We start from the raw sequence: 25,015 nt of genomic DNA, 5'->3' as shown, positions 1-25,015 counted from the left end.
TTTGTGTTAACCTGTAAATCTAACACTGTTCTAAAATAAAAAATTTACTTAAGAAAAGACAATAAAAATATAAAATAGCTCAAACATACAGAAAAGTACAGAAGATAATTGAACAGACACACATGTACTATTATCCAGGTTGAATAGATACTAATATTTTGCCCCATTTGTTTCTAATTTCTTTCATCTTTTCAAGAAATAAAGTATTACCAATACAGTTAAAATTATTCTATTCCTTTCTTCTCCCTTCATTCCCAGAGATAATGTGTAAAGTTGTTGTTTATTATTTCCATGCATATTTTATACTTATGCTACATATGTATATTTCTATTAACAATATATGCTATTGTTTTGTGTTAATAGTTTCATAAACAGTAACGTTTGGGGGCACCTGGGTGCCTCAGATGGTTAAGTGTCTGCCTTCAGCTCAGGTCATGATCTCAGGGTCCTGGATCGAGCCCTGCATCCACCTCCCTGCTCAGCCAGGAGTCGGCTTCTCTCTCCCCATTCCTGCTCTCTCTCTCTCTTTCTCACTCTCCCTCTCAAATAGATAAATAAAATCTTAAAAACAAAAACAAAAACCAGTAACGTGTGGTTATATAACTTCTGTGAGTTGCTCCTTTACACAATATTGGTTGTTAAATTTATCTATGTTGATTCACTTAGATTTGGTTCATTCATCTTAACCTCTGTATAGTATCCTATTGTATGAATAATGCACCATTATTCATCCTTCCACTGAGGGACAATTAGATTGTTTCTAGTTTTTTACAATTGAAAACAATGTTCTGATTAACATTCTCATATGTGTCTTTTGGTGTAAATGTCAAGAGATTTCAGGGTCTACTCTTTATGAGTAGAATTGCTGGGTTGTGGGATAGGTACATCTTTAACCTTATGGATATTGCCATGTTGCTCTCCAAAATGGATTCACTAATTTATTTTCCCGGTAGCAGTGAGTAAGAATTCAATTCCCCTATTCATCCCTGTGAACAGTTGGTATTGTCCAATTCTTAATTCTGCCAACCAGGTTACGGAATATATTTTTCACGCTTATTGGATGTTCTAGTTTCTTCTGTGAATTTCCTGTTTATAGCTATTGCCATTTTTGTACTGTGTTGCTTATAAGTTTCTTACTGAATACATATTTAACTTGTTACAAAGGTAACACAAGGTTCTCAGATATCTTAACCCAGTGATGTATTGGAGCAGGATCATAGAGTCTCACAAAATCCAGGTGTACATCTTCTCTGAACTCTGTACTCAGTGGCCTCACACTGGTAGCTTAAATTAGCCAGGGTGGAATAATTGACAAGCTCTACAAATCAGGCCCCCCTCCCCCAGCCTAATGTTAAACGTTTGAGACTAGCACACGGAGCACACCATTATCTTAACCTCCTCCTGACTCCTACCTGGTTCAACCATCTCCCACAATGTGGCTGGTTTGAAAGCAATCCTCAACCTCCTAACTTGACTTTTAGCATGTTGGAACTGGGCCTTGGACCTCTTTCAGGAGCTATCTCAACAGGGTTTCTATAATATAAGATAAATTCAGCATCGTATTAAATTAATACATCTTCAACTTTGAAGCTCATCCCTATTCATTGAAAGCAAAGCTAGGTTCCTTCAGTGGCTATCAGACACAGTAATCCAAGCTTAAAAGTAGAATTTAAATATCCAGGGACCTCAGATGTCACCTGTCATTCTCTCAGTTAATCTAGTACTTCTTTGGACAATTTCCCCGGTGGGTATGGATCCAGTCTCTGTATGAACAGCCCGATAATGCAGAGTTCTTTCCCATACAAGACAGTGCTCCAAGCAGAGGGAAGCTGCAAGATAATGCTGGTTATTCGTTTCTATTGGAAAGGAAGAAACATTCTCAAAAAGAACTGAAATCTGTTTTCCTTCCCATTAGTCTAGCTCTGCACATTGGAGTTACCTGGGTCAGGTCTAATAATCATTTTCCAGGTATATAAAACCAGAAGTCATATAAGACTTCTCTTAATGTCTATATGTCTTAATCATCCCTCATGGGATATAACAACTAGCCTTTTCTTACTCCTGCCCGTGTCAGTATTCAGTTCTATTGTTGATCAATGGTCCTCCAAGGACAAATGTAAACAACTTGATTTCTCCTGAGGTGGTCCCCACACTGCAGAGCACAGACATCTGCATAACTTTAAGATCTCACTTATTAGTGTGTCCTTGAGGCCAGAAACAGAATTTGCTGCTAGTAAGGAGCCAGATACATTGATGTTGCTAAAAAAAACAAAAAACAAAACAAAACAAAACAACACAAAAAACCACCACCAACAAGAACAAAAACAAACAAAAAAAAAACAAACTGAAGAAATGTACAAATATATCCTACAGAATGAGGTTTCCACTGGAACTCAATATCCCAAAGAGGACATTTTGCAGGAACATTTTCAATTATCATTTGGGAGATTTTTCCTTTTTTGGATCACCTCTGGCCACTTGTACCTGCTGTGGTGATATAACTGTTTGTCTCTCCATACCATACTCTTAGAAGAATATTTATGAGAATTTTGAAGTGCTGAAAAATGGGCTCTACTCTAAGAAACCCTAATGTGTGGGGGCGCCTGGGTGACTCAGTCGATTAAGCAGCGGACTCTTGATTTTGGCTGAAGTCATGATCTCAGGATCGTGAGATCCTTGGCGCCGGGCTCCGTGCTCAGTGTGTGGAGTCTGCTTGAGATTTTCTCTTCCTCTGCTCCCCCCTCCTCTTATAAATAAATTAATAAAATCTTTACCAAAAAAAAAGAAACCCTAATGTGTGAAAAATCTGCGTTAATAAAACAAATTAGGAAGCAATTATTCCCTGAGTCTGGTTTCACTTGCCTATGCATTGACTATTCATTACTATTCATTACTTGACAGAGAAGGCAAAGGTAGGAGACATGCAGTTAAAGTATAAGATATCATGCAGTTAAAGTATAGTGATACCAAGGTGTCACTCTCAATTAAAAGCCAAAGAGAGCTATCATGGCATTGCAGGAGCAAAAGATCTACTCCAACATGATCATCTCACAGAGGAGAAAACACAGAGGCTAAGTGATATGCACAGAGTCACAGAGCACTAGAGAGTGGGGAAGGGCAGGCAGAGAAGCTTTTCTCCTCGGGTGTGCTGCTGATAAAACATCTCAGAGCTCGTTGTATTAATCGGAGGGAACAGAAATTTGGTTCAATCCTACTTTTCAGGTACTTCTATGATGCATTTCAAAACCAAAGAAGCATCTTTTGTGTTCTCTGCCAGGCAGGGAGCCTTACTATTCGTATGTGTTAATTACACATGTTATGGAGGAGTAAAGATGGTACATCCATTTCAGAGACCAACCACAGCAAATGACAAGTGAAAAATATGGGGCCATACAGTGCTCCCGGGGTTGCTTATTTTCCCAGACTACCATGCGGGGAATCAAACATGTCTACCATCAGGTTGGGGATAGGTCAGTGCCAGTATGTAGAAGGGTCTGCTCAGGGAGCTGGTGCAGGGACAGAAGCCTTCCAGTCTACCTTGAATCTATGGTGATTCCAAGGGTGCCTATCACTCCTGGCCCAAGAACTTCCCTTATTGATATTTTACCCGAATGTGGACAGCTTGTCTCTGTCCAAATTCTCTCTGAAACCTCCACATTGCTTTTAAAGTATCATGGAGGAGTATAGCATTTATGGCCCTGTGAGCTGGCTATCTGTGCAAATCTAAAATAGAAAATCTTCTCAAGTTGAGTGGAGACAGATCTCAAGGAGACTGAGACTCACATTGCCTTTACCATGTAGGGACTTGAACCAGCTAGAGATCACTAGTATCTTTCTTGCCCCTGAATTGCTTTGTGGAGACCCCTTAGAGCCTACCACAGCTAAAACCCTTTGCAGGGGACCTTAGGCAGATGGACCTCTGAAAGTATATTTCTGCAGAGACAGCTGTGGGCATGAAGGTTGGAGATGAGCATCTCTGCTAACTCACATAATAGCAAAAATGGAAAGCATTGTGCCAAATTTTTTTAGAACAGCTACAAAATTTCTAAATTACACAATATACTCCTTAAAACTTTTAAAATTCAGATATAATTACACACAGTGAAATGCATCCATCTTAAGCATATAGTTTGATGTGTTTTTGATGAATACATGCACTGCCGTGGCCAATACCCCAATCAAGACACAGAGCATTGCCATAACCTTAGAAAGTTCTTTATACATCTTCCTAATCATCCAGAACCCTGCTGCCCCTCACCAAAGGCAACTATGATTCTGATTTTTATCTCATAGATCAGTTTTGCCTGCTGTTGAACTTCATCTGAACTAATGCAATATGTACTCTTTTGTGCTGGCTTATGCATTATGCTTTTGAGGCTCATCCATGTGTTTGTATGTACTAATAGTTTGTTCCTTTTTATTGTTAAGCAATATTGGATCGAATGGATATGTCATGATTTGTTTATCCATTCTTCTTTGATGTACATTTGGGTTGTTTCCAGTTTGTTGCTTTTACGAATAAAGCAGTTACCAACATTTCCATAGAGGTCTTTTTGAGGACTTATTTTCATTTTTCTTGGTTAAATCGCTAGCGGTAGAATTGCTGGATCATAAGTTAGGTGTGTGTTTAACCTTACAGGAAACTGCCAGACAGTTTACATAATGCACTCTTAATTAATAAACCTGATTACCTGTGAATTCTTCTACATTTTTTATTTCATGATTTGTTTTTGTCTTGAATTGCATTGATAGGTTATGGGTACATATTCTTTTGAAATGTATCCTTAAGGATAAGACCTTGATTAACTATTATCATTTTAATGGTTCTTCAATTCTTCTGAGTTGTTTATGCAAACAACTTGGAATCTGAAAGAATCATATTGGAAAACTGGGATGATCTCTTTTGTGACTCTCTCCCATATTTTTATCATCTTCTTTCATATTTTATACATACAAAAATATGTGTAATATATGCATTAGTTATAAAGCATAATGATAAAGTGGAAATCTGTAAATTTACCACCCGACCTGAGAATGAACATAGTTCTGAGAACATTGCATGTGCCTCTGGGGTTCTCCCCACTCCCTCCCAGAGGTAACCAGGATCCTATGTTTTGTGTTCTTTATTAATCCTCTTGCCAAAACAAAAGTAAAACAAAACAAAAATACTTTATTGTGTATTTAATTATTTTACTTTAAAAAAATGCCACAAGTTTTTTGTTGTCCTTGCGTTTAAGAGCTTTATCAAAATGGTGTCGTGTGCTTTTTTTCAGAACTTGCGGTTTTTTTTTTTAATTTAAAATTGTGTTTCAAAGATTTGCCCATGTGTGTGTGGCTGTGGTTTATTCGCTTTTGCTTTGAATGACATTCCTTTCTGGAAATATACCATAGTGTATTGTGTACTTAGAATACTTATCAATTGTCATCTGTGCTGTTTTTCACATTTTCACTTGGTACATATTACATTTTGGGGGTGTCTGGTACATTTAGCAGAATATTTTGAAATAAAACTTTTCAAGTAAACAGTTTTTAAAAGGTGAAAGTGAGCAACCAGTTTCAGCTCCAAATGAAGGGAAATTTATAAGACACCTGGGGAAAATTGCATAAAACAAAATGGGTGATGCATTGTTGGTGCTATTATAAAGCAAAGACTCCAATTAATGTTTTACTACATGATTTTATTTCCAAGGTTGAAAAAATAAGTTTGACTTTGAGATGTAGAACGTAATCCTTGAAGAAAACACAAATCACCTTCTTTGTCTAGGTGATCAAGTTAGAGCTAAAAAGCAATCTAAATTTTCACTCTCTTCTCAATATTAAGCTCTATAATAGTAAGCATGTAACTTCACTGTCTAAAATAACTTAATCTTATTTATTTCCTACTACTTTAGGAAAACAAACATTTAAAAAACTCACAAATGAAAAATAATTTTGGTTAAAAAAACTCTACAGTATAAATAACTATACATTTCTCTTTATTCCATAAACCTCCTTATGTTCAGTGACAACTCAATGGGCATTTTTATTACTAATACTTGAAATATATTGTGTAGTAAAGATGCTTATATTAGCATTCACCTTTTAAAATCAGCTCTAAACTTTTGTCTTAATTTACAAGTATGTATTAAAAAATTCTGAACACTAAATACGATGAGAATATAATATTGATATTCCTTTACATTTAGCTGCAGAATGGATCTGTAGGCATCAAGATTAACCTCATGCAGGGAACTCTCTGAAGAAATATTTTAAAAATTAGTAAACTAAATTTTAATTATTCACATATAGTGCCTTATTTTTAAATGATACATGCTAAATTTGAGTTTCTTTTTAAAGATTCTAATATGTTTCTTCCTTTGCTAATGTCCAGAAACATCTAAAACTGGAACATTGTATTTGAAAATTAAGCTGAATTTCAGTTAAACAAAAACAAATCCCATATGAATGACTCTTTTAACTAAAAAAGAAAAAAAAAGATTTATTTCCTTTCTATACACTGACTCACTGAATTGAGCTAAAAATTTCCAAGGGGAAAAATGATCTAGGAAATAAATATAGGGGGGAAAAGGGCTAGGTTTCCATCGTGATAGCTTCTGACTTGTTTTCAGTTCTTAATTGAAAAAATTATTTACGAACGATGGGATGCATAATGTAACTCGGAAATCCTTTAGAATTAGAGTAAAAAAAGAAACCTACCTTTCCTTTAGAAACGTTCTCCTCTTACCAGACAGCCTAATTGTTTGAGACAAACACTGCCACTCGATCTAGACATTCCCAACTCTTTTATTAGCCATCTTCTTTTTTATTTATTATTGACATCAATCAGCCTGAGTCATGAAACCGGACCACATTACAGACGACACGTGGTCCAATCACTATTTTTAAAAGTCCACGTATTTCAAACTCCTTTCTCCAGCCATTGCTGGGCTGTTTCTCCTTTGAGAACCTGGTCTCCGCAGCATTATTTCATTAGATGGCAGTCCTAGGGCAGTCTCTCTTTGGGGAAACCGCTCCTTGGTCACATTCAGGAAAACCACCAAGGAGACCTGGAATTGGTGCTGGTTTCTAGTCACTTACGTAGCAAACGAAACTAGAGAGACGTGCTCGGGAGGACCCCAGGCAGGTGCGGATGGGTTGCCGCAGTGACCACTGATCGCGCGTGTGTGCGGCACATTCCCGGGTCCCGACACCAGCCGGGAGACCCGTACGAGCCCGGGCTTCGGCCCCGGCCCCCCACCCAATCCTCAGGAGCCCTTCGGACACGCCCCCCCAGCCTCCGGGGCCCCGCAGCCCCGCACTGTGCACGCGCCTCGGCCGCTCCCCGCAGCCGCCCACGTGGTGGAGCCCCGAGCCTCGTGAGGCCGCGAGGAGAGCCCAGGGCGGGCCGCGGGTCGTGGAGGCCCGACCAGCGCGACCCAGCCTGGCCAGCCCCCTGCCCGGGCCCCCACATTTCCTCTCCCGGAGGGAGGCGACACTCCGCCGGCCGGCCCTCCCCGGCGCCTGCCGCGCCCCCTGGCGGCCGCCGCGGGGACGCGCCCTGGGCACGCGGGGCAGCCTGTCTGGGCCCCCCTTCCCCGGCTCGGGGCCCGCGGGGGGCGGCAGGCCGTCTCCCCTCGCGCCCCTGAGCCAAGCCATGCGGGCCGCGCCCTTCCCCTTCAGCTCCCCGCAAGCACCAGAACTCCGGGCTCCCTGGTCGCGAGGCCGCGGCCGTCCCAGCCTTGCGTGAAAGTGCCTGTCTTAGTAGCTTGGGGGTCTCCTTTCTCCCAGGTGTGCCCCTCCCGCCACATTCGGGCTTTCCAGCACGCTGAGGAAAAAAATGCCGCATGCACGCACTTATTTATTTATTTTGCAACAGCTGCAAGAAACAATGAAGCTTTTCAAGACCCGAGGAAACGCGCTTTCCAGCCGTGCTGTTGTTTTCAATGAACCTCTCCGGCCCCGCACTGCCCGCTCACCCCGCCCGCTCCGCCCGCTCCGCCCCCTCCCCTCCTCCCCTCCTCCCCTCTCCTCCCCAGCCTGCCCCTCCGCCGAGCCCGGGCCGGCGCCGGGGGCATTGTTTTTGGAGTCTTGCGGGAGGGGAGGGCGCGTGCAGGGTGGCCGGCGCAGTGCGGGTGGGGGCGAGAGCGTGTGGGCGCGCGCGCGCGTGTGCCGGCGCGGGCGGGGGGCGGGGGCGGTGCCTCGCAGCCTCGCACCCCACGCCCGGGCTCCGCTCCGCACGTCCCTGGAATCCCGGGCTCCGGCTCTTGGCGCGCGCCGTCCTGGGCCGGGCCCTCGGCGCGCCGCGGCTGCGGCTGTGGCCGCTCCAGTGTGCGCGCGGGCGCGTGTGCGCGGTCCCGAGAGCTCGCGCGCGCGAGCCCCCAGTGTGTGGCAGCGGCGGCGGCAGCGGCGCGGCGAGGCTGAGGCTCTTGTTTACCAGCATTAACTCCGCTGAGCGGAAAAAAAAAAAAAAAAAGGGAAAAAACCCGAGGAGGAGCGAGCGCACCAGGCGAACTCAAGAGAGGCGAGCGAGCGAGAGGGACGCCGCCAGCGAGCCTGTCTCCGGCGCGCCCGTGCCCGGCGCTTGCAGACCCTCGGCCCCGCTCCCCGGGCCCTCCACGCCCCTCCCGCGCGAGGGGAGCTCCACGGCGCGTTGCGCGCCTCGGCTTTGACCTTCAGCGAGCCGGAGCCCCCGCGCGCGGAGCCGGCGGCGGCGGGCGGGGGCCGGGCGGGGGCCGGCGCGGAGCCCGGGCGGCGCGGCGGGAGTGCTGAGCGCGGCGCGGCCGGCCCGCCGCTTTGTGTGTGTTCTGGATTTGGGAAGGAGCTCGCGGCGGCGGCGGCGGCGCTGAGGGAGGAGGCGGCGGCGAGCGGAGCCCGGAGGAGGAGGAGGAGGGGGAGCCGCTCATTCATTTTTACTCCGCATTTCTGCCCCTGGCCGGCCTCACCCGCGACCCGGACTTCGGGGCAATCTTGCGAACTGCGTCGCGCCCTCCAGCCGCGTAGGCTCGGGTGTCGGACAGCCTCCCCCTCTGCCTGGGGTCGGGTTTGTTTTTCCTCGCCGAGACGAATTTGGGCTTTGCCCCCTTTCTGTGCAGTTTTCCCCCCCTCCTGCCTCTCTGGGTTTGAAAATGGAGGCCGACGACGCCGACAGCCCGCCCCGGCGCGCCTCGGGTTCCCGACTCCGCCGAGCCCTGGGCCGAGGCTGCCGGCGCTGAGGGGCCGCCCCGCGCCGCCGCCCGCCCGCTCCGCGCACCCGGAGGGTCCCCGGCCGGCGCCGCCTTTGGAGTATTGTTTCTTTCGCCCTGTTTTTGGAGGGGGCGAAGACTGAGTTTGAGACTTTTTCTTTCCCGTTTTTTTCTTTTTTCCTTTTTCCTTTCTTTTTTCTTTTTTTCCTTTTTTTTTTTTTTTTTTTTTTTTTTTTGAGAGAGGGGAATTTCGTCCCAAATAAAAGGAATGAAGTCTGGCTCCGGAGGAGGGTCCCCGACCTCGCTGTGGGGGCTCCTGTTTTTCTCCGCCGCGCTCTCGCTTTGGCCGACGAGTGGAGAAAGTGAGTATGTGCCCGCCGCCCGCGGCCACTGCGGGAACTTTTCCTCCGAGGGGCTGCGCCCTGTTTGCGAAACCCGAGTTGCCACTGTCGCAGCTGTCGGGCCCCCGGGCTCGGGAGCGGCGGGGCGGGGTGCGGAGGGGCTCGGCCGGAAGGCCGGAGCGGCCCCGGGGCCCCAGTTCAGCGCACCCTCGCACGGGAAGGGCCTCGGGGGCTTTCTCTTTCGCTGTCCCGAGAGCCCTGCCCCGCGGGCCGGTTGTCTTGGGCTGCGCTCGTGCCCGCGCTGGGACTCCGTCGGGGAAGTTCGCGCCGGCCCGGGCCCCGCCACCCACACCTCACCCCCTCCCGGCGCGCGGGCCACTCCGCACAGAAAGCTGGCCCCCGCGCGGCGCGCAGACGGCGGTGACAGCTCCCGCGGCCGCGCGGGGCCCTCGCTGCTGGGGCACACACGGTGCCCGGGGGCGGGGGTCGGGGAGCCCACCGGCCGTGGTGTTCCAGGGGGAGGCGCCCGGCGGAGAGGCCCCGCAGCCCCAGGACACGTTTCCAAACCTCCCAGCTCGGCCTCTCGTCGCCAACGCGCCTGGTCCCTCGGGCGTTTTGGGATCCTGGCCTTTCCCTTCCCGTCACTTTCGCCCGATCTTTGGCGGGTTACCTGCCCCCGGCTTCGGCTTCCCGCGGCTGCCCTGTGCCGCTCAAGGGTTGGGGGGAGCGTTCCCGCTTAGCACCCCCCCTCCCCTGGAAAACAGCTAGGTCGGGGGCTCTACATCAGTCTGGCTTTTCCGGGGAGCGAGTCTGGGCCACTAGTTAAAAGGGTTCTGGGATTTTCTTCAACCCAGTTGCTATCCGCGGGTAGACGCCTCTCTTCCTCCTGGCGGGGCTGGGGGTGGTCGGGCAGCATCCGACTGTGCTAGAGTGGGTGTGTGGTCCGAGTCGACGTGCAATTCCACACACGTGCTCGCAACGCGGGGCTGTAGCTGTCGCCACACGGCCGCTCGGGGACACCTAGGCGCCTGGCCCTGGCGAGAGGTGTCGTGCGCCGTGGTTTAAGGAGCGCCAGGGTCTGCGGCAGCGGAGGAGGTGGGCGGGAGGGTGTTTTGTTTTGCGAGCGCAGAGCCCTCGCCTTGGTTTTGTGGCCGGAGTTGTGTGGCACTACCTACCCCCCGCCCCCGCCCCGCACTTCCGTTGTACAAAGTTAATAAGCAATATCGCTCCACGCTCGCTATCGCTTGCAATCTGATAGCTTTTGTTTTGATAGCGTCGGGTAGGGGTAGGGAAGTGCGGGGAGGGAGGGAGGGAGAACTTAGGGCCCCACGGTGTGTGGAGTGAGGCGAGGGAGGGGGTTCCATACTCAAAAAATTGAAACGTGGTTTCCTAGCATAGTCGCGATGGTAGGGTAATTTGAACACGACGAAAGTTTAAATGCAGTCGGAGAACTGGGGCTGGGAACGGTGAGGGCGTGTTGGTGAGTAATGTTTGCCGAGGGTATGCAGGTGGTGCCAATTAACTTTTAAAAAATTACGACCGAGCCTTGAAGAGTGAGGGGGAGAACCGGGAGGCGGCGGGGGGGGGGGGATGGTCTGGCCCCATCACAGGGGCGATTCGGAAAGGCTGTTTGTGTAAACAAACCCTTCTTAAGTGTCTTGTAAGAAATGAGTCCATGATGGAGTAAGAGGAGATTTTTAAAGAACTGGTGTTTACTACATGGAGTAAGTCGCAGATTGAGGCCGGACCTTCCACAAATCTGAGCTCTCCTGCTCTTTGTTTTCTAAACTTTCAGCTCACTGGATTGGATGAAAGGCTTTCGGCTCCCTTCTAAGGATTACAGATGGTGTTTGGGGGGGCGGGGGGGGGGGGACAGGAGAGGGTTTCTAGCCTCTAAAAGCTAAACACAGTTTAGAAGACACAGGAGAGCTAATCAATTTTTTTATGGCATGTTACCGAAGTGTGTAGTGTCTCTAGTTTTATTATTTAACGTTAGTAAGTTCCGAAATTCACAACAGCAATGATAGCCTTCTTGAGGAAGGAGTCGGGCATTTTAAAATAGGATGTCTTGTTTGGAATGATCTTCATGAAAAAATGCTCTTTGTGAAAGGCAGTTCTTTCTTGAGAAAACAGGAGGAGAAGGGGCATTTTTCATGCTACTGAGAGACCAAAGTTTTTTTCTCAAGGATCCCTTGAAAATTGTTGGTTCCTGAAAACCTGATGGATGGCCAGAAGGCACTCTGACTCCCCATTTGGTTCGTCCAAGTCCTCACTCAGTGTCTGCTCCTTCCCACGGCTCTGAAGTTTTCAGGAGAAAATGATAAGCTCAGTGTTAGCATGTGTTTGCTTTTTAGTCAGAAAGGTGGTAGAAGATTTAACTCTGATGGAAATAAACTACTGAATCCAATCGGAGATAGGTAATTCTTTTGGCTGTCTAGGATAGTGATAAAAATTGGGATGGTGTTGGTTCCTATTGTGTTGGCATATTTAAGGATTAGTGTTTAGTCTTTGAACACTGAAACCTACAGCAGTAGGGTGATTTTCTTTTAAATCTTTAACTTAGATTTAGAAGTTTTTGAGGCAGATGAAGTCATGCAGATATGTTTGTTTTATATCAACATAATGTGAACAGAGCATCTAAAGAAGGGAGTCTTGGAAGTTATGAGTGGTAGATCATCTGATGGCTTCTTCTTCCTCCTCTTCTTTTTAAAAATCCATATTCACTTCAAACAGATTGTGGCCATCTCATTAAAAGGGTTCAGTCATCTTTCTGCCCCAGGCACAGTCATATCCTATTGTCAGAGAAATATAGGTATGTGAAAGGTTGGTGTTTAAAGAAGTTGGTGTTTTATTACCAGAGGAAGAGCCCAGAATAAGAAGTTGGAAAGAACCTAAATAGCAAATTACAGTTTAGACTCTCTAGAGGGAACTAGCAAGTAAATGGTACTTTTGAGTAGGGATGGGGTGTGGGTCAGGATTTGGAGTTTAAAAGGTTATATGTTTGATTTGTCAGAAGGATTAGAAAAATCCAACCTAAGAAATATGCTAAGGTTGACTGGAAGAACCTTAAAAACAAAGTGCTAAGTGAAAGAAGTCAATCACAGAAGACCACATATTGTATGATTCCATTTATATGAAGTCCAGAATAAGCAAATCCGTAGAGACTGAAAGTAGATTAGTGGTTGTGTGGGGGGCGGGGAGGCGGGAACAGGGAGTGACTGTTAATGGGTATGGGGTTTCTTTTGGGGGTGATGAAAATGTTCTAAAATTAGATTGTGGTGATGATTGTACAACACTGCACTAAAAACCATCGAATTGTACACTTTAAATTAGTGACTTTTATGGCATGCGAATTATATCCCAATAAACCTGTTGTGTTTTTTGGTAGAGATGTGCCGGGGTCGACAAGAATGCATTGTGTTCCTTTGAACATAGAGATTAGATTAAAATTATTAAGTAAATTTGTCCAGCAGGTTGGTGTCTGTCTCTTCTTTATTTGTGGAGTTTTTCAGATCTATGCCCTATAGCAGTACAACAAACCGATGGCTGATGTTCTATCAGCAGCAGGGATTCAAGGCCACAGGAGACATGGAGAAGGAAAAAAAAAAAATCTTGGTTCCACGTAGCTCAAGTTAAGGATTAGGGGGTTGGATTAAAGAAACACAAATGCTAGTGAAAGTCAGATTTGTGACAGTAAAATCCTTCATTGCATCTGAAGCGGAGTTGGTTTTTCCAAGATTAAAGTTTAGGAGCCGGGTCTGGATGGCTTTTTTTGTGTTTCCAGTTTTCTTATGTTTTCCAACAAAGAAATAATGTACTGTTTTAAGGTGGTAAAGAATTTCCACTTTCTTTTTTTTTTTTTTTGACATCCAATATTAACTACTTTGGTAGTGAAGACCGAGGATGAATGTGGTGGGTTTTTCTTTGTTGCTCATTTTATTTTCTAAAAAGCTCCAGAATCTGAGCAGGAAACAGAATCTTTGTAAAAGATAGCAGTGGTTGCAGGCATACAGTAATTTTTTTAAATTTAAAATTTCTCAGGGAACAAAAGATTTAAAAATAGAGCAAAGGCAGTTTTGTTTTTAAACAGTTATACCTTCTTCCAGGTTTACCTTGGCCTTTTAATAGGAAAAGGCGTAGAGAATAATTGTTGTTTACTTTTGTTTTTGGTCTTTGTCTAAGGTTTAGTTTACTAATAAAAATGTTTCCTGTCCTTATTGTTGCAAGATCAGGGCTGTGATGAAAATCAACTGTATCATTTTCACTTGTTGCCTTAGAGTTTTGCCAAGGGGAGCCCCCAAGGGACAGTAGCTTCCTTTTAAATCTGGTTTCATTTGTTTTGTGAAAATGTGCTTTGAGAAGCAACCGAATCCAACCAGCACTTATTGGGCACCTTCTGTATGAAAGCTGGACCCTGTGCTAGGCAATGCGTAAGCTTACAAAGAAAGAGGACTTTGCTTTTGCCCTCGGGGCATTTTATAAACTCCTTCATGAAACAAAGTTGCTTGGACATTCAGATCTTTTTTAGACTCAACACAGGATAGGCAGTTTTCAAATTGACAGCAAACAGCATTTTAAAGGCTCTTTAAAAACATATCTACAGACTTAAGATATAAAGTAAACCAATGTTGCTGAATCTTCTCAAGCCCTGTGTTGTACCTCCGATTGCAGTGGCATGGCAGGCCATGACACATTGGATGCATTCACTCATCTTTGCTCAGCCTCGCTGCTTTGGGAGAACATTGGTTATGACAACTGTGATTAAAAGTATGGAGTGTTGCAGTTACCTTTTGCCAAAACTTGAGGAGTTACAGGCGTGTACATGAATGCTGCACAGCGTGTTTTGAGTTGTAAGGAAGATGGAACTGTTCTGGATTTACACATTGCTTAGCTTTCTGGAAATTATTAGGAAACTTTCTAAATTGTAAGGCTTTATAATTTAAAAGAACTCGCTGTTTTTAAAGGTGTGAAGGGGTAAGAAGATTGAGGAGGCAGTTAAATCTTGAAATTTTTTTTTTAATCCTAAAAAGTAGAAGCCATGTTTCTCTCTGGGTTGTGATTTACTTCGATTTGTTTTCACAGCTCATTTAAATATCATATGGAGGGGTATCTGTGTCAGCTTGCTTTGAACAGCTTTTCTTAGCCAGCCTATGATAGGTGCTGAGTCCAAGAGATGCCCTCCTCTGAATTGTACTAAATATATAATGGTTGCACCCATGCTTGTGGTGTAGTTTCTCGATTTCTCTGTCTGAGATTGTTCTGAAGGAAAATTCTGAACACTCTAAAGACAACAAAGTGAATAATGAATGAAGCACTCTGACCCCCCCCCCTCCCCCCAACCCTTGAAAATGGTGTTCGGCCTCAGATTATCAAGAGGAGGTTTTCCTGTTATTTCTAAAGATATGATTTGGCTTAAACTTGAGGGGGGGGGTGGTACATGCAACAGTCCTGATGTTTGTGCACATTGAGACTTGTTGACATATGGGGAGCATAACTGATTTTCAATGTATTTGGAAAGATTAAAACTTTGAGAGATGTATCACTCCTCCCCCTCCCAACTCCAAGGATTGGTAAAAACTGATTTTTTCTAAGAAAAGGGCAAATGTTTGGTATAAAATGATTAGTAAACAAAGGATCTTGAAAAACAAGTCAGGTTGTTAATGGCAATAGATGCATATTCCCTTGGCATGATGAAGTTTGTTTCTTTTGTTAAATTTTGATGACCATTCTTTGACTCACAATGGTAACAATACCTTTGATTTTGAGACTTTTGAACTTTGGAAGACTAGATTGTTTTCAACTTTGAAAGCATCCATTTTCCTCATGTTGTAAAGTCCCAGATAATCAGTTTTGAAGCTATCCCTACTTTTTTCAGTTATGCCAATTTCACTGATGGCTTATGAAATTGATTCATTTCAAAATCTTAAGGAAATATTGATATTTATTGAATTGAGAAATAGTTTTTTTTTCCCTCCCTGAGCTTTCTCAGTAAATACACGTTGAACACTTACTGGACTCAGGTCTTTAAGTTTAAAAATTCATTCTGATACCATAAACTATTTTGCATACATTTTTCAAGGTATGAGTCAAACCATAGAAATCACTTGCTATATTTATTGAGAACACTAAAGAAACACACTAATAAGCAAGGCTTATATTTTTTCTTTCTTTTTTGTGCCCTGACTACAAAGAATTTTTAAACTTACAGGTTGCTATTCAGATCTTACTGGAACATAACAGAAAGTAGTTTCTTTTATGATGAGGGATGAATGCCTACGATTGCCATAACTTTTACAGTGTATTGTTGCTGTTATTTATGACTGGGAAAAGTAAGTAGGGATGTGGGGACTGACTTTATTCTCATATTTATCCTCTCCTTGGTAAGTGCTGGTGATGGCTTACTTTGTAAGTTGCTGGGGATGCGTCCATGGAGCTGAGTGACTTTGCCCACATAGGGTGGCTGATGGTCTTGCAGTTCATACTTTCTTATTTGAAATAGTTTGGTGGCTTAGCCACATGGGGATGCATATGACTGGTGCCACCAAATATTGCCGAGAGAGCAATGCCTGCCTTAAATTGTTTACATTATAATCTGGATTTTTTTAAGAAGCATTTATATTTAAAGACTTTAGCAGTATTCTATTCCTGGTCCAGAAGGTCTTGGCGGTGGGGGGGGGGGGAGACGGTGGAAGGGGGATGATGGTTGAAACTTTATTCTTTTATCTCACTCCTCACTCTCTTAGCCCCCTTAACAAGACAGGCATCTACTTCAGTAATAATTATATAATAAAAATGCTATGCAAAATTGTGTGTGTGTGTGTTTCCATTCCATTCATTCAAATTCTGACAGTTTTAAATACGTTATTGTTTCGGTCTTGTATACTTTTGTATGGCTACTTTCTTTTTAACCTGGCACTAACTTTCTTTAAACTGGCTTTGGGATTATTTGTCAGTTTGGTAATTCAGGTGTATGCATACTGCCGTTTGAATTACTCTTGACATGGGAGAACAAATATATTTTGACAGCCTTAAAGCTTAAATGTTTTATAGAGCAGAACTTTTAAATTTTCCTGAGATATTTTGGATGCCTACTTTCCGCTTGTCCTCTCCTGTAAAAATATAATCAGTGGGTGGTTTGTCTCTCTAAAATTGATATTGGAAATACATATTTGACTAAGTAAATGAGACAGCACCAATTTGGGTCAGGCAAATTTTAGTTAATAGCTTTAGTGAATAGTTAAGGAACAGAAGTCTGATGATAATTAGGGAGACATGAGTTTATGCATAACAGTTTTCCCCAAATTTGAAGTATCTGAGTGACTTTTAATAACTTCCTGGGAAAAAGTAGGAAGCCTAGAGAAAGCCAAGGTGTGAGGTCCATGAACCACCTGCGCTATCAGGTGGCAAACAGTTCTTTAAGTCATTAGCTTTATTTAGATTGTAAAATCTTCATCAGATGTGCTCAGATTTATCTGTGTTGTCCTAAATTTATTCTCCCCATCTTTTTTTCCTGGGTCTCGTAATTGTGGGATAATACACAAGCTCACGGACTCAGGATTTGAAAGAGAAGCACAGATTGCCATGAAAACAAATGAACAAAGAGACCAGTGACAGAGGAGGATCTGCTGTTCAGCTTTCCTTCGCTCTGTTGTCTGATTTCTGCAGATAATGAGTTCACGGCGTATGTTAGGTCGCAACATTATGGTATAGTTTGGTTACGGGAAATTCTTTTGATATCAATCGCTTTACATGTTTGGGAGATATAGTTGGGATTTTCTTTCTAACATGTACCTCAATAAGATTTCCAACAGTGAATGTTGGATCAGGATGGGATTTCTACATTTTAGTTCTTCAACCCATTCTTTTCTGGGGAGACTGGTTAATTGAATGTTTCCTTCCTACCTCACTGAGTCCCTTGAAATCATTTAGATTTGCTCCTGATTCCGGCTCCACCCTGGTCCAGGCCAGGCCTGCATCATCTCTCCGAGGAGATGCTCTGCAGGCCTCTGAGCTGCTTTGGCCACTTAGACTCCTGTGCCCTCTCTCTGGTCTGATGGATTGGCCAGCCTCAAATTGGCAGCATGTGCCTTTTGTGGTGCTGCACTGTGGTCCAAGAATCAAGTCCAAGATTCCTCATACTGGGCTGTGGTACATCCTTAGTAAGACTGTGCTGTAGGGATCCTGTGTTAATTCCCAGCACTCCCCAATACCCATGCTTTAGCTCTGAGGTTAATAAGCCATGCCAGTCCTGTCTCCATGGTTTTGTTCCTGCTGCGTTCATGGTCTGGAATGTTTTTCCTTTTTGCTGCCCTGCCACCCCCATACCGAATAGTGGGAGGTGCTACTCTAGAACACAGCAGAGTCACCTGGTTCTGGTTTCTTTGTTGTCAATTAGGTCTTTGACCCCGGAACAAGTTATTTAACTTTTTTGAGTCTCAACAGAAACGTAGACACTTAAAATAATTGGGAAGTTTTCTCCTTTTCTCATTAAACAACAACATAAAAATATTTTCTAATATATTTAGAAAACTAAAGTCAGAAACATTGGGGAATGGAGTTTTTTATTTAAAAAAAAATCTCTAGGTTTCAGATCTATAAAGTAGGGACAGGATGTTAGCTATGTAAAGATTTTTTATTTATTTGAGAAAGAGCGCGTGAACATGAGAGGGGGGAGGGGCAGGGGGAGAGGGAGAAGCAGGCTTCCCGCTGAGCCAGGGGCCTTGACATGGGGCTCCATCCCAGGACCCAGGGATCATGACCTGAGCCGAAGGCAGACTCTTAACGCACTGAGCCACCCCGGTGCCCCACAGATGGTAGCTATCTAAAGGTGGAATTTAATTTCCCCCAATACCTTTCTGTGGTTTTAATAGATCTGAGATGACATCCTTTCATTTCTAACTCAGATTCCCCTTCCTTCATGAAGCTTTTCAGATTACTCTAACTTCTATAGACCTAACTTCCCCCTTACTCCTTTGAGTTCATAACCACTACTGTGCTGGTTAACAGTGGTGATTTGTTTTGTCTTGTACCTGAGCTGTTGTCATTTTATGAGGCTGTAAAGAGCAGTGGAGCCAAAGAGCCTGCTTTGAATCTCAGCTCCTCAGTAGCTAAGATCTCAGGCAAATTACTTAATCTTCCTGTGTCTCAGTTTCCTTGTCTGTGAAACTGTCATTTTAGTAGAACCTACTTAGTACATTTTTTATAAAAATTAAGTGACATATGCAAGTGCTTAGAAGAGAGGCTAACATACACTAAGCCCCTCAGACTTCAGCTTGTTACTGCTCTTATGGATGTGACATTCTTGAACAGAGGTGTTGTTTGGATAGTGCCAGGAATATAGGACACACTAGGTATTTGACTGCCCTTGTCATTGACATGTGATGGATATAAAGCCTGACCTATAATAAATGTTCCACAATAAAAATTTTGTTAAAGTGCTTAACAAGATGCATTTGGCTCGTTAAAGCTCAGTAGTATGATTTACCTTTTTTCAGCAGACAGTGGTAAACCCCTGTAGTTCACCTTTGACTTCAGAGATCTGTTCATTATACCTTCTCCCCTAATTCTTCCAGTTACCCATTTCTGCCAGTGCCGTTGAAGTGTCCAGTGTGTGCTTTGCCCACCTCACTAATGCATAGGCGACACCTAGTGGCCAGAAAAGAAATTCAGCCTGTTTGGGGACTGATTTAACTGAGCTGGTGCCCCAAGGATGGAGATAGCAATCTCCTCCTCCCTCCCGACATTCCCGCCCCCCCCCCCCCCCCCCGGACCCTTATTTTGCCTTCTGGCTTGGTTCCTGGGAACCGATTGCAGGAAAATGTGGGGACTGCAGGCTTCTGTAGAAACCATTGGGATATGGTTTGGGATTAAGATTGCTGTACTGTGTCAGCCAACTCCTTTAAGAATTAGCTACAATTAGGGTCTTCCTAACTGTTGTAAACAATTTTGACAGAGTTGTTGTATCTAGCGTACCTTTCACAATTCAGGGTTGAAGGTGTTTCTACAGGACTTTAATTAATAAAAAGTTCTAAAATATTTCTTTTGAGATTAGAGATTAAGAAAATAAAGCCTACTAATTCATTCTGAAAAATAAAGCAAGATTTACTTCCCATTGCTCTATTGAAATATGTGGTAACACTTTAATTATCATTCTTATAGGTGTTGCCTTGGGCAATTTTATGTAGTTAGCATGTTCGCCAGTCAGAGTTCCTAATGGAGAATGGACACTTCAGTTACTGGTGTTAGGTCTCACATCAGATGCAGTTTGTTAGGTGTTTTTCTGTATTTGGTTTCATGCTTTTTTGGTATTTTGAGAATCTACTTTCTGACTTCCTTAGCTGCAACGACACTTAGTGTATAGTGGTTATTCCCCTTTACATCTCGAAAGTTTTAGAATCGTTTCCCTGTGATTGCTTTTTATTATTTTTAATTTGGAAATCATTTCTTTGGCTATGTGAGAGAAGACTGCAATGTGCCATCATCTCAGATGTTTTGAACAACTCCTTCAGCTCTTTCTCAAACAGGCTGTACTCATTCAAGTCTCTTTGCCTTGGCAGGTGAAAGCCCCTCTGCCTAAAACAACTATGTTACCAATTTGCCCTCTGGAAAACTTCTTTAAGCTTTAGCTGCGATTTCACCCTCTCTGATGGCCTGGATTGTGCATGCAGGGTGGTCCTGTGACACTCTGTAGCTCTGTTAGCACATTGCCCCCATATTGTTCCTCCCAGTGGTTGGGGAGGGGATGATGGTACCTTGGTCATCTTTGAATTCCTGGGACAAGGCCCGGTGGCCTGGCACATAGGATGACCTCAAACAGAAGACTTCTTGGGGGGGTAAATCCCCTCTCACCTTCCCCTCCCATTCACTTGGAAGCACTCTTTACAACAAATTCATCATCTTTTCATTATAGCTTTGCCAGCGGAAACATTTTACCGTCCTAGGCACTACTATGTAGAACTTGAAAGCAATAAAATTATCTTTAAAATCATTCTTTCAGGGTGCCTGGATGACTCAGTCAGTTGAGCGTCTGACTTTTGGTTTCAGCTCAGGTCATGATCTCAGGGTTGTGAGATCAAGCCCCATATTGGGCTCTGCGCTCAGCACGGAGTCTGCTTCAGATTGGCTCTCCCTCTCCCTCCTGCTCACTCTCAAATAAAAATGAGTAAATCTTAAAAAAAATAAAATAAAATCATTCTTTCATTGGGCTTTTTGCACATTGAGGTGAACAGAAACCTTAAAACTCCTGGAAAGGCTATTTGTGAGTCTATCCCTGTGGAGGGAGGCCTTGTTCTGTAAGTTCCCTACAGATAGGATTTAGTGAGTCATTCATCACCACCAGTTGTTGGTAGTGGGCCACATGTAAACCATGGTGGTGCTGGGTGCTTGACTGAAGGCAGGCGGTCAGGCTGGGCTCGGCTGTGTTGTGGTCCAGGCCCGGCCTGATGCGGAGGACCTGGGTGGAGTCTTGGGGCCAGGTGGATGCTGGCCACTTGCTCTCGCTCTCCTGAATCACAGGGCAGGCCTAGGTCACTTCTCATGACCTTTATAGCCTTCAGATCCCAAGACACAAGGGAGAAAGAGCTGAAGGTCTTTGGAAGGTCTGGTTGGAACCAGCAGAAATACTGTGAACAGACATTTGCTTCTGTTTCTTGCATCGATTTCTTGGTGAGGCCAGGAAGCTTTTGCCTTGGATCCTGACAGGGACGGCAGCCAATCATAAAGGCTTCTCATCCCTTGAGTGCCCCCTTTCCTTTTGGGCTTTGGCGAAGGCCTTTGATTGGCCTCATTGTGGAACGACTGAAGGTAGAGTCAGCTCCCTGACCGCCCCCCCCTCCCCCCAGCCCCGGAAGTTTATTTGTCTAGGATGGCGCGAAGAGGACTCCTGAAACTAATTAACACCTAAGAAATTATCCTTAACAGCTTCATGCTCCCAAGGAGACTGGTGAGGCGGGATATTTCTTACAGAAAATGTAAACATAATCATTTGAACCTGGCATGTTAATTTCAAGCGTACCTTGTGAAAGAGTATCTTGTAAAGTTGCCATGTGAATGTTCAACAGGGTGGGTGTGAACTCACCAGGACAAGCCGGTACAGCACCTGCCTTTCATCTGCCCGTGTCAGTGGGGTTTGCGTGTGCAGAGCACTGCCTTTGAAGCTCCGTCTGCTCAAACACCTCTCTGCCTCCCTCTCTCCGATGCAGGGAGGCTTCTGGGGAAGGGAGCTACGGGCCTCCGCGTCCCCATCTGTAGTTCGGGATATTTGGGATAATACGAGGATTAGCACCAACGTAGCTGAGATGCCCAGCAGAACCGGCAGGTCAAAAGCATCCAACAAAGACCTGGTTTTATCTGTGTCCTTTCCATAGGCCATGGCGGCCCTGCTGGCCTCTCGCAGGGGCTCCTGCGCTCCGGCTCTCTTCCCAGCCCCAGCCCCGGGCATCACCGCTCAAGGGTGGACCTCCTTTCCCTTATGCCCTGTGCGATTTTAAACTCATGAAGTCCAAGCCACAGCTCGGCCTCTGGAACCACTAACGGGCTGCATCTCTGAGCCACAAGAGAAGTTGTCTTTAAGTTAACCCAGCTGGCTCCCGTGGATCCTTACATTCAAGGTTATATCCCACTTAAAGAGGAGGGGAGGGGGGCGCCTAGGTGGCTCAGTCGGTTAAGCATGTGGTTCTTGACTTCGGCTCAGGTCACGATCTCGGGGTCCTGGGGTTGAGCCCCGCGTTGGGCTCTGCTCTCAGTGCAGAGTCTGCTTGTCCTTCTCCCTCTGTTTTTCCCCCTCCACCCCCTCGTGCTCTCTCTCAAATACATAAAATCTTTAAAAAAAAAAATAGGAAAGGTACAAGGTGGGCGGTGTGGAGGTTACAAAGCCCTGCTTTTGACATCAGGCCCGCAATGGCCTCACCTCCTCTGAGAGCGTATGGAAAACATGTGTCCTACTTTCTCTCTCCTCAAGGGGCTTACTCTCCAGTCAGGGACCGTCAAATTCTGGTGAATGGTCCCAGGCACATGTGTTCAGTGCTTAATTATGGCAGCTGACTGAGGCTGTGGAGAAGTGTGTGAGCTGTAGGGGTGGGGTCGTTGAGCGGCTGAGGAACTTGAGAAGACTTGAGGGAGTCTGACTCAGGGTTCCAGGGGACAGCGCTCCAGGAGGGCAGGGCCCGTGGGAGCTGTGGTGGAGGTGCACGCTGGGCAGGGGGGACCCGGGCCTTAGAACCAAGTGTACCCGCCAAGGGACTCAGCGATGGGTAGACAGTGGGGAGCTTTGAAGCCTTTTGAGCACTGGAGTGGACTGGTGGAAGGGTGCTGGGGAGGCTGCTCTGGCATCTTGATGGGGTCAGGGTTGGGGGGAGACCAGTGAAGGTGAGGATGAGGGGGACCCCTGAGGAGCAGTCCCCAGTGGGGCAGTTGACGCAGCAGAGCCCTTTGGAAACTGCCGCCCTGGACTTCAGAAAAGCTCCCGTGGAGGAGCACTTACCTTCATCAGGGGCCTCAGGGGTACCTGGTAAGGTCAAGGACCGGTGCTACAACCTTGGGAGTCCTACAGCCTCCAGACTTCCTCTCGTCGTAGCAAAACCTTCCCAGGGGAGCGCTCTCACGTTCCTCACCAAGGGCGCTGCGGGAAGCCAGGTGAGAGATGACCCTTGTTTCCATCTGAGCTGGGTTGGGTGGACCTGAGTTGGCCCTGGCCCTGGCTTCCTGTGACTGGGACGGTCGGGGAACGGCCCATACCACCCCCCCCACGCCCCCCCCCCCCCCCCAGCAGTGCTGGCAGATCTTGCAGGGCTATTTCCAACCCTCACCGCACAGGCTGAGAGGAATGAGGAATGATTTGTTTGAAAGAGGATGCCAACTTTGCGTCCAGGTCTGGGCTTTGCTACTGGTGCTTTTTAACTCCTATTGATTTATGTTTTTAACTCGACTGGGCACATTGTAGTTCTCGATGAGAAACAGTCGCCGGTCCTTAGCCTGCAATTGGGGCACAGAGATTCGTGCTGCCTGTTCTAGGACTGAAACTGTTTTCACCGGACAAATAACATTACAAAACGCAGTAAAGCAGGAGGCTTCCTGGGAGGGTGACATCATGTGGCCCCGGGGGACTTTGCATTACTTTTCTGCTATCAGGATAGTGAATTCTGAATTTTAAATCATCTTCTGCCTGTTTGAGCAGGTAGAGCCTAAGTATCTCAACGGGTCTGTGTTTTCTTCATCTGCAAAGCGGGCCTTCTGCCATGTCCCAGACGCTTTCTCCCCCAGTCGTGGTTGATGGTCCAGGTTCCATTTTGAGATTTGAATTAGAGCTTGGAACCTCTCCAAACAAGAAGTCTACAGCTGTGCTGTTCTGGGACACCTGGTTTACTGTCTCTGCCCCAGCTTTCTCATCTGTAAAATAGGAGATGATAAGGACACCCATCTCGGAGGATGGTTACAAGTGTTCATGAGTGAATACACATCAGTCCCTTAGAACAGAGCATCTGCCATGACCATTAGGGGTTGGCTGTCATTGTCATGAAGGATGGAAGATTTATACATTAGAAGTTGTTTACTTAAAATCGATGCCCTCCTGGGTATGTATGATTCCTGTGTTTTGCTCTTACTACATTTGCCTTTTCTGACCTTCACATCAAGACTCTCTAGCTTTGGGACACCTGGGTGGCTCAGTCATTAAGCGTCTGACTTCGGCTCAGGTCATGATCCCAGGATCCTGGGATCGAGCCCCGCATTTGGCTCGCTGCTCTGCGGTAAGCCTGCTTCTCCCTCTCCCACTCCCCCTGCTTGTGTTCCCTCTCTCACTGTGTCTGTCTCTGTCAAATAAATAAATAAAATCTTTAAAAAAAAAAAAAGACTCTCTAGCTTTGTTATACCTAGAGGCGTTTCAGAAGTGTTCTGTCCAGCTTCTCTGTCTCTGGGAAGTGCGCCTCCTTCCCTTGAGTTTTTCTTCCTAATACCCCCTCTGCCTCTGTAGAAGGGCATGAAACATTCTCCTCTAGGAGAGGGATTATTTGGATCCCCCAAAAGCCCATGTGTCAGGCCAAATGACAGAAATGAGTCATTCACATGGTAGTGTGAACAGTGTACTTCCCAGCACTCGTCCTGTCTCAGAGACAGCCAGGTAATTAGGGGTCAAGTGGCCTTCTAGGGAAGAACCAGATCTGCCTGGTCAAGGGCATGAGTAGTTGGGGCTGAGAGTGCTATCCCCAGGCAAAATTTAGGGCACAGGGTCTGAAAAGCATGAATGTATGTATCCAGAAAAACTAAAATATTTTAGATTGAAAGTGGGGAAAATTGAGAATCTGTGCCACTTATTGGTCGAAGCCTGCTTGCAGAGATGGGAGTCCCCAGAGTCTGGGGCCAGGGACTGCCAGAGAAGGCTTTAGTCAGAGGGTGGGAAGCTAGCGCAGAAATGGCACCTGGTGGGACGCCTGGGTGGCTCAGTCGGTTAAGCTTCAGACTCTCGATTTCAGCTCAGGTCATGATCTCAGGGTGGTGAGATCAAGCCCTGTGTCGGGC

At 45.6% G+C, this 25,015-nt stretch overlaps 1 protein-coding gene across 1 annotated transcript in view; it reads left to right on the top strand.

Moving 5' to 3' along the window:
• The first annotated feature begins 8,208 nt into the window (after positions 1-8,208).
• IGF1R (insulin like growth factor 1 receptor) overlaps positions 8,209-25,015 on the top strand; it is a 292,269-nt gene continuing 275,462 nt past the window's right edge. Inside the window, exon 1 of the mRNA XM_078078941.1 lies at positions 8,209-9,523. Within this exon, the coding sequence (XP_077935067.1) occupies positions 9,430-9,523 (94 nt within the window). The 5' untranslated portion in view covers positions 8,209-9,429. The remainder of the gene's footprint in view (positions 9,524-25,015) is intronic.

The sequence above is a fragment of the Halichoerus grypus genome, chromosome 8 (genome assembly GCF_964656455.1).
Source record: "Halichoerus grypus chromosome 8, mHalGry1.hap1.1, whole genome shotgun sequence".
NCBI lineage: Eukaryota > Metazoa > Chordata > Mammalia > Carnivora > Phocidae > Halichoerus > Halichoerus grypus.
Note: the sequence above shows the minus strand (reverse complement) of the source record. Positions and strands in the feature narration are given on the sequence as shown.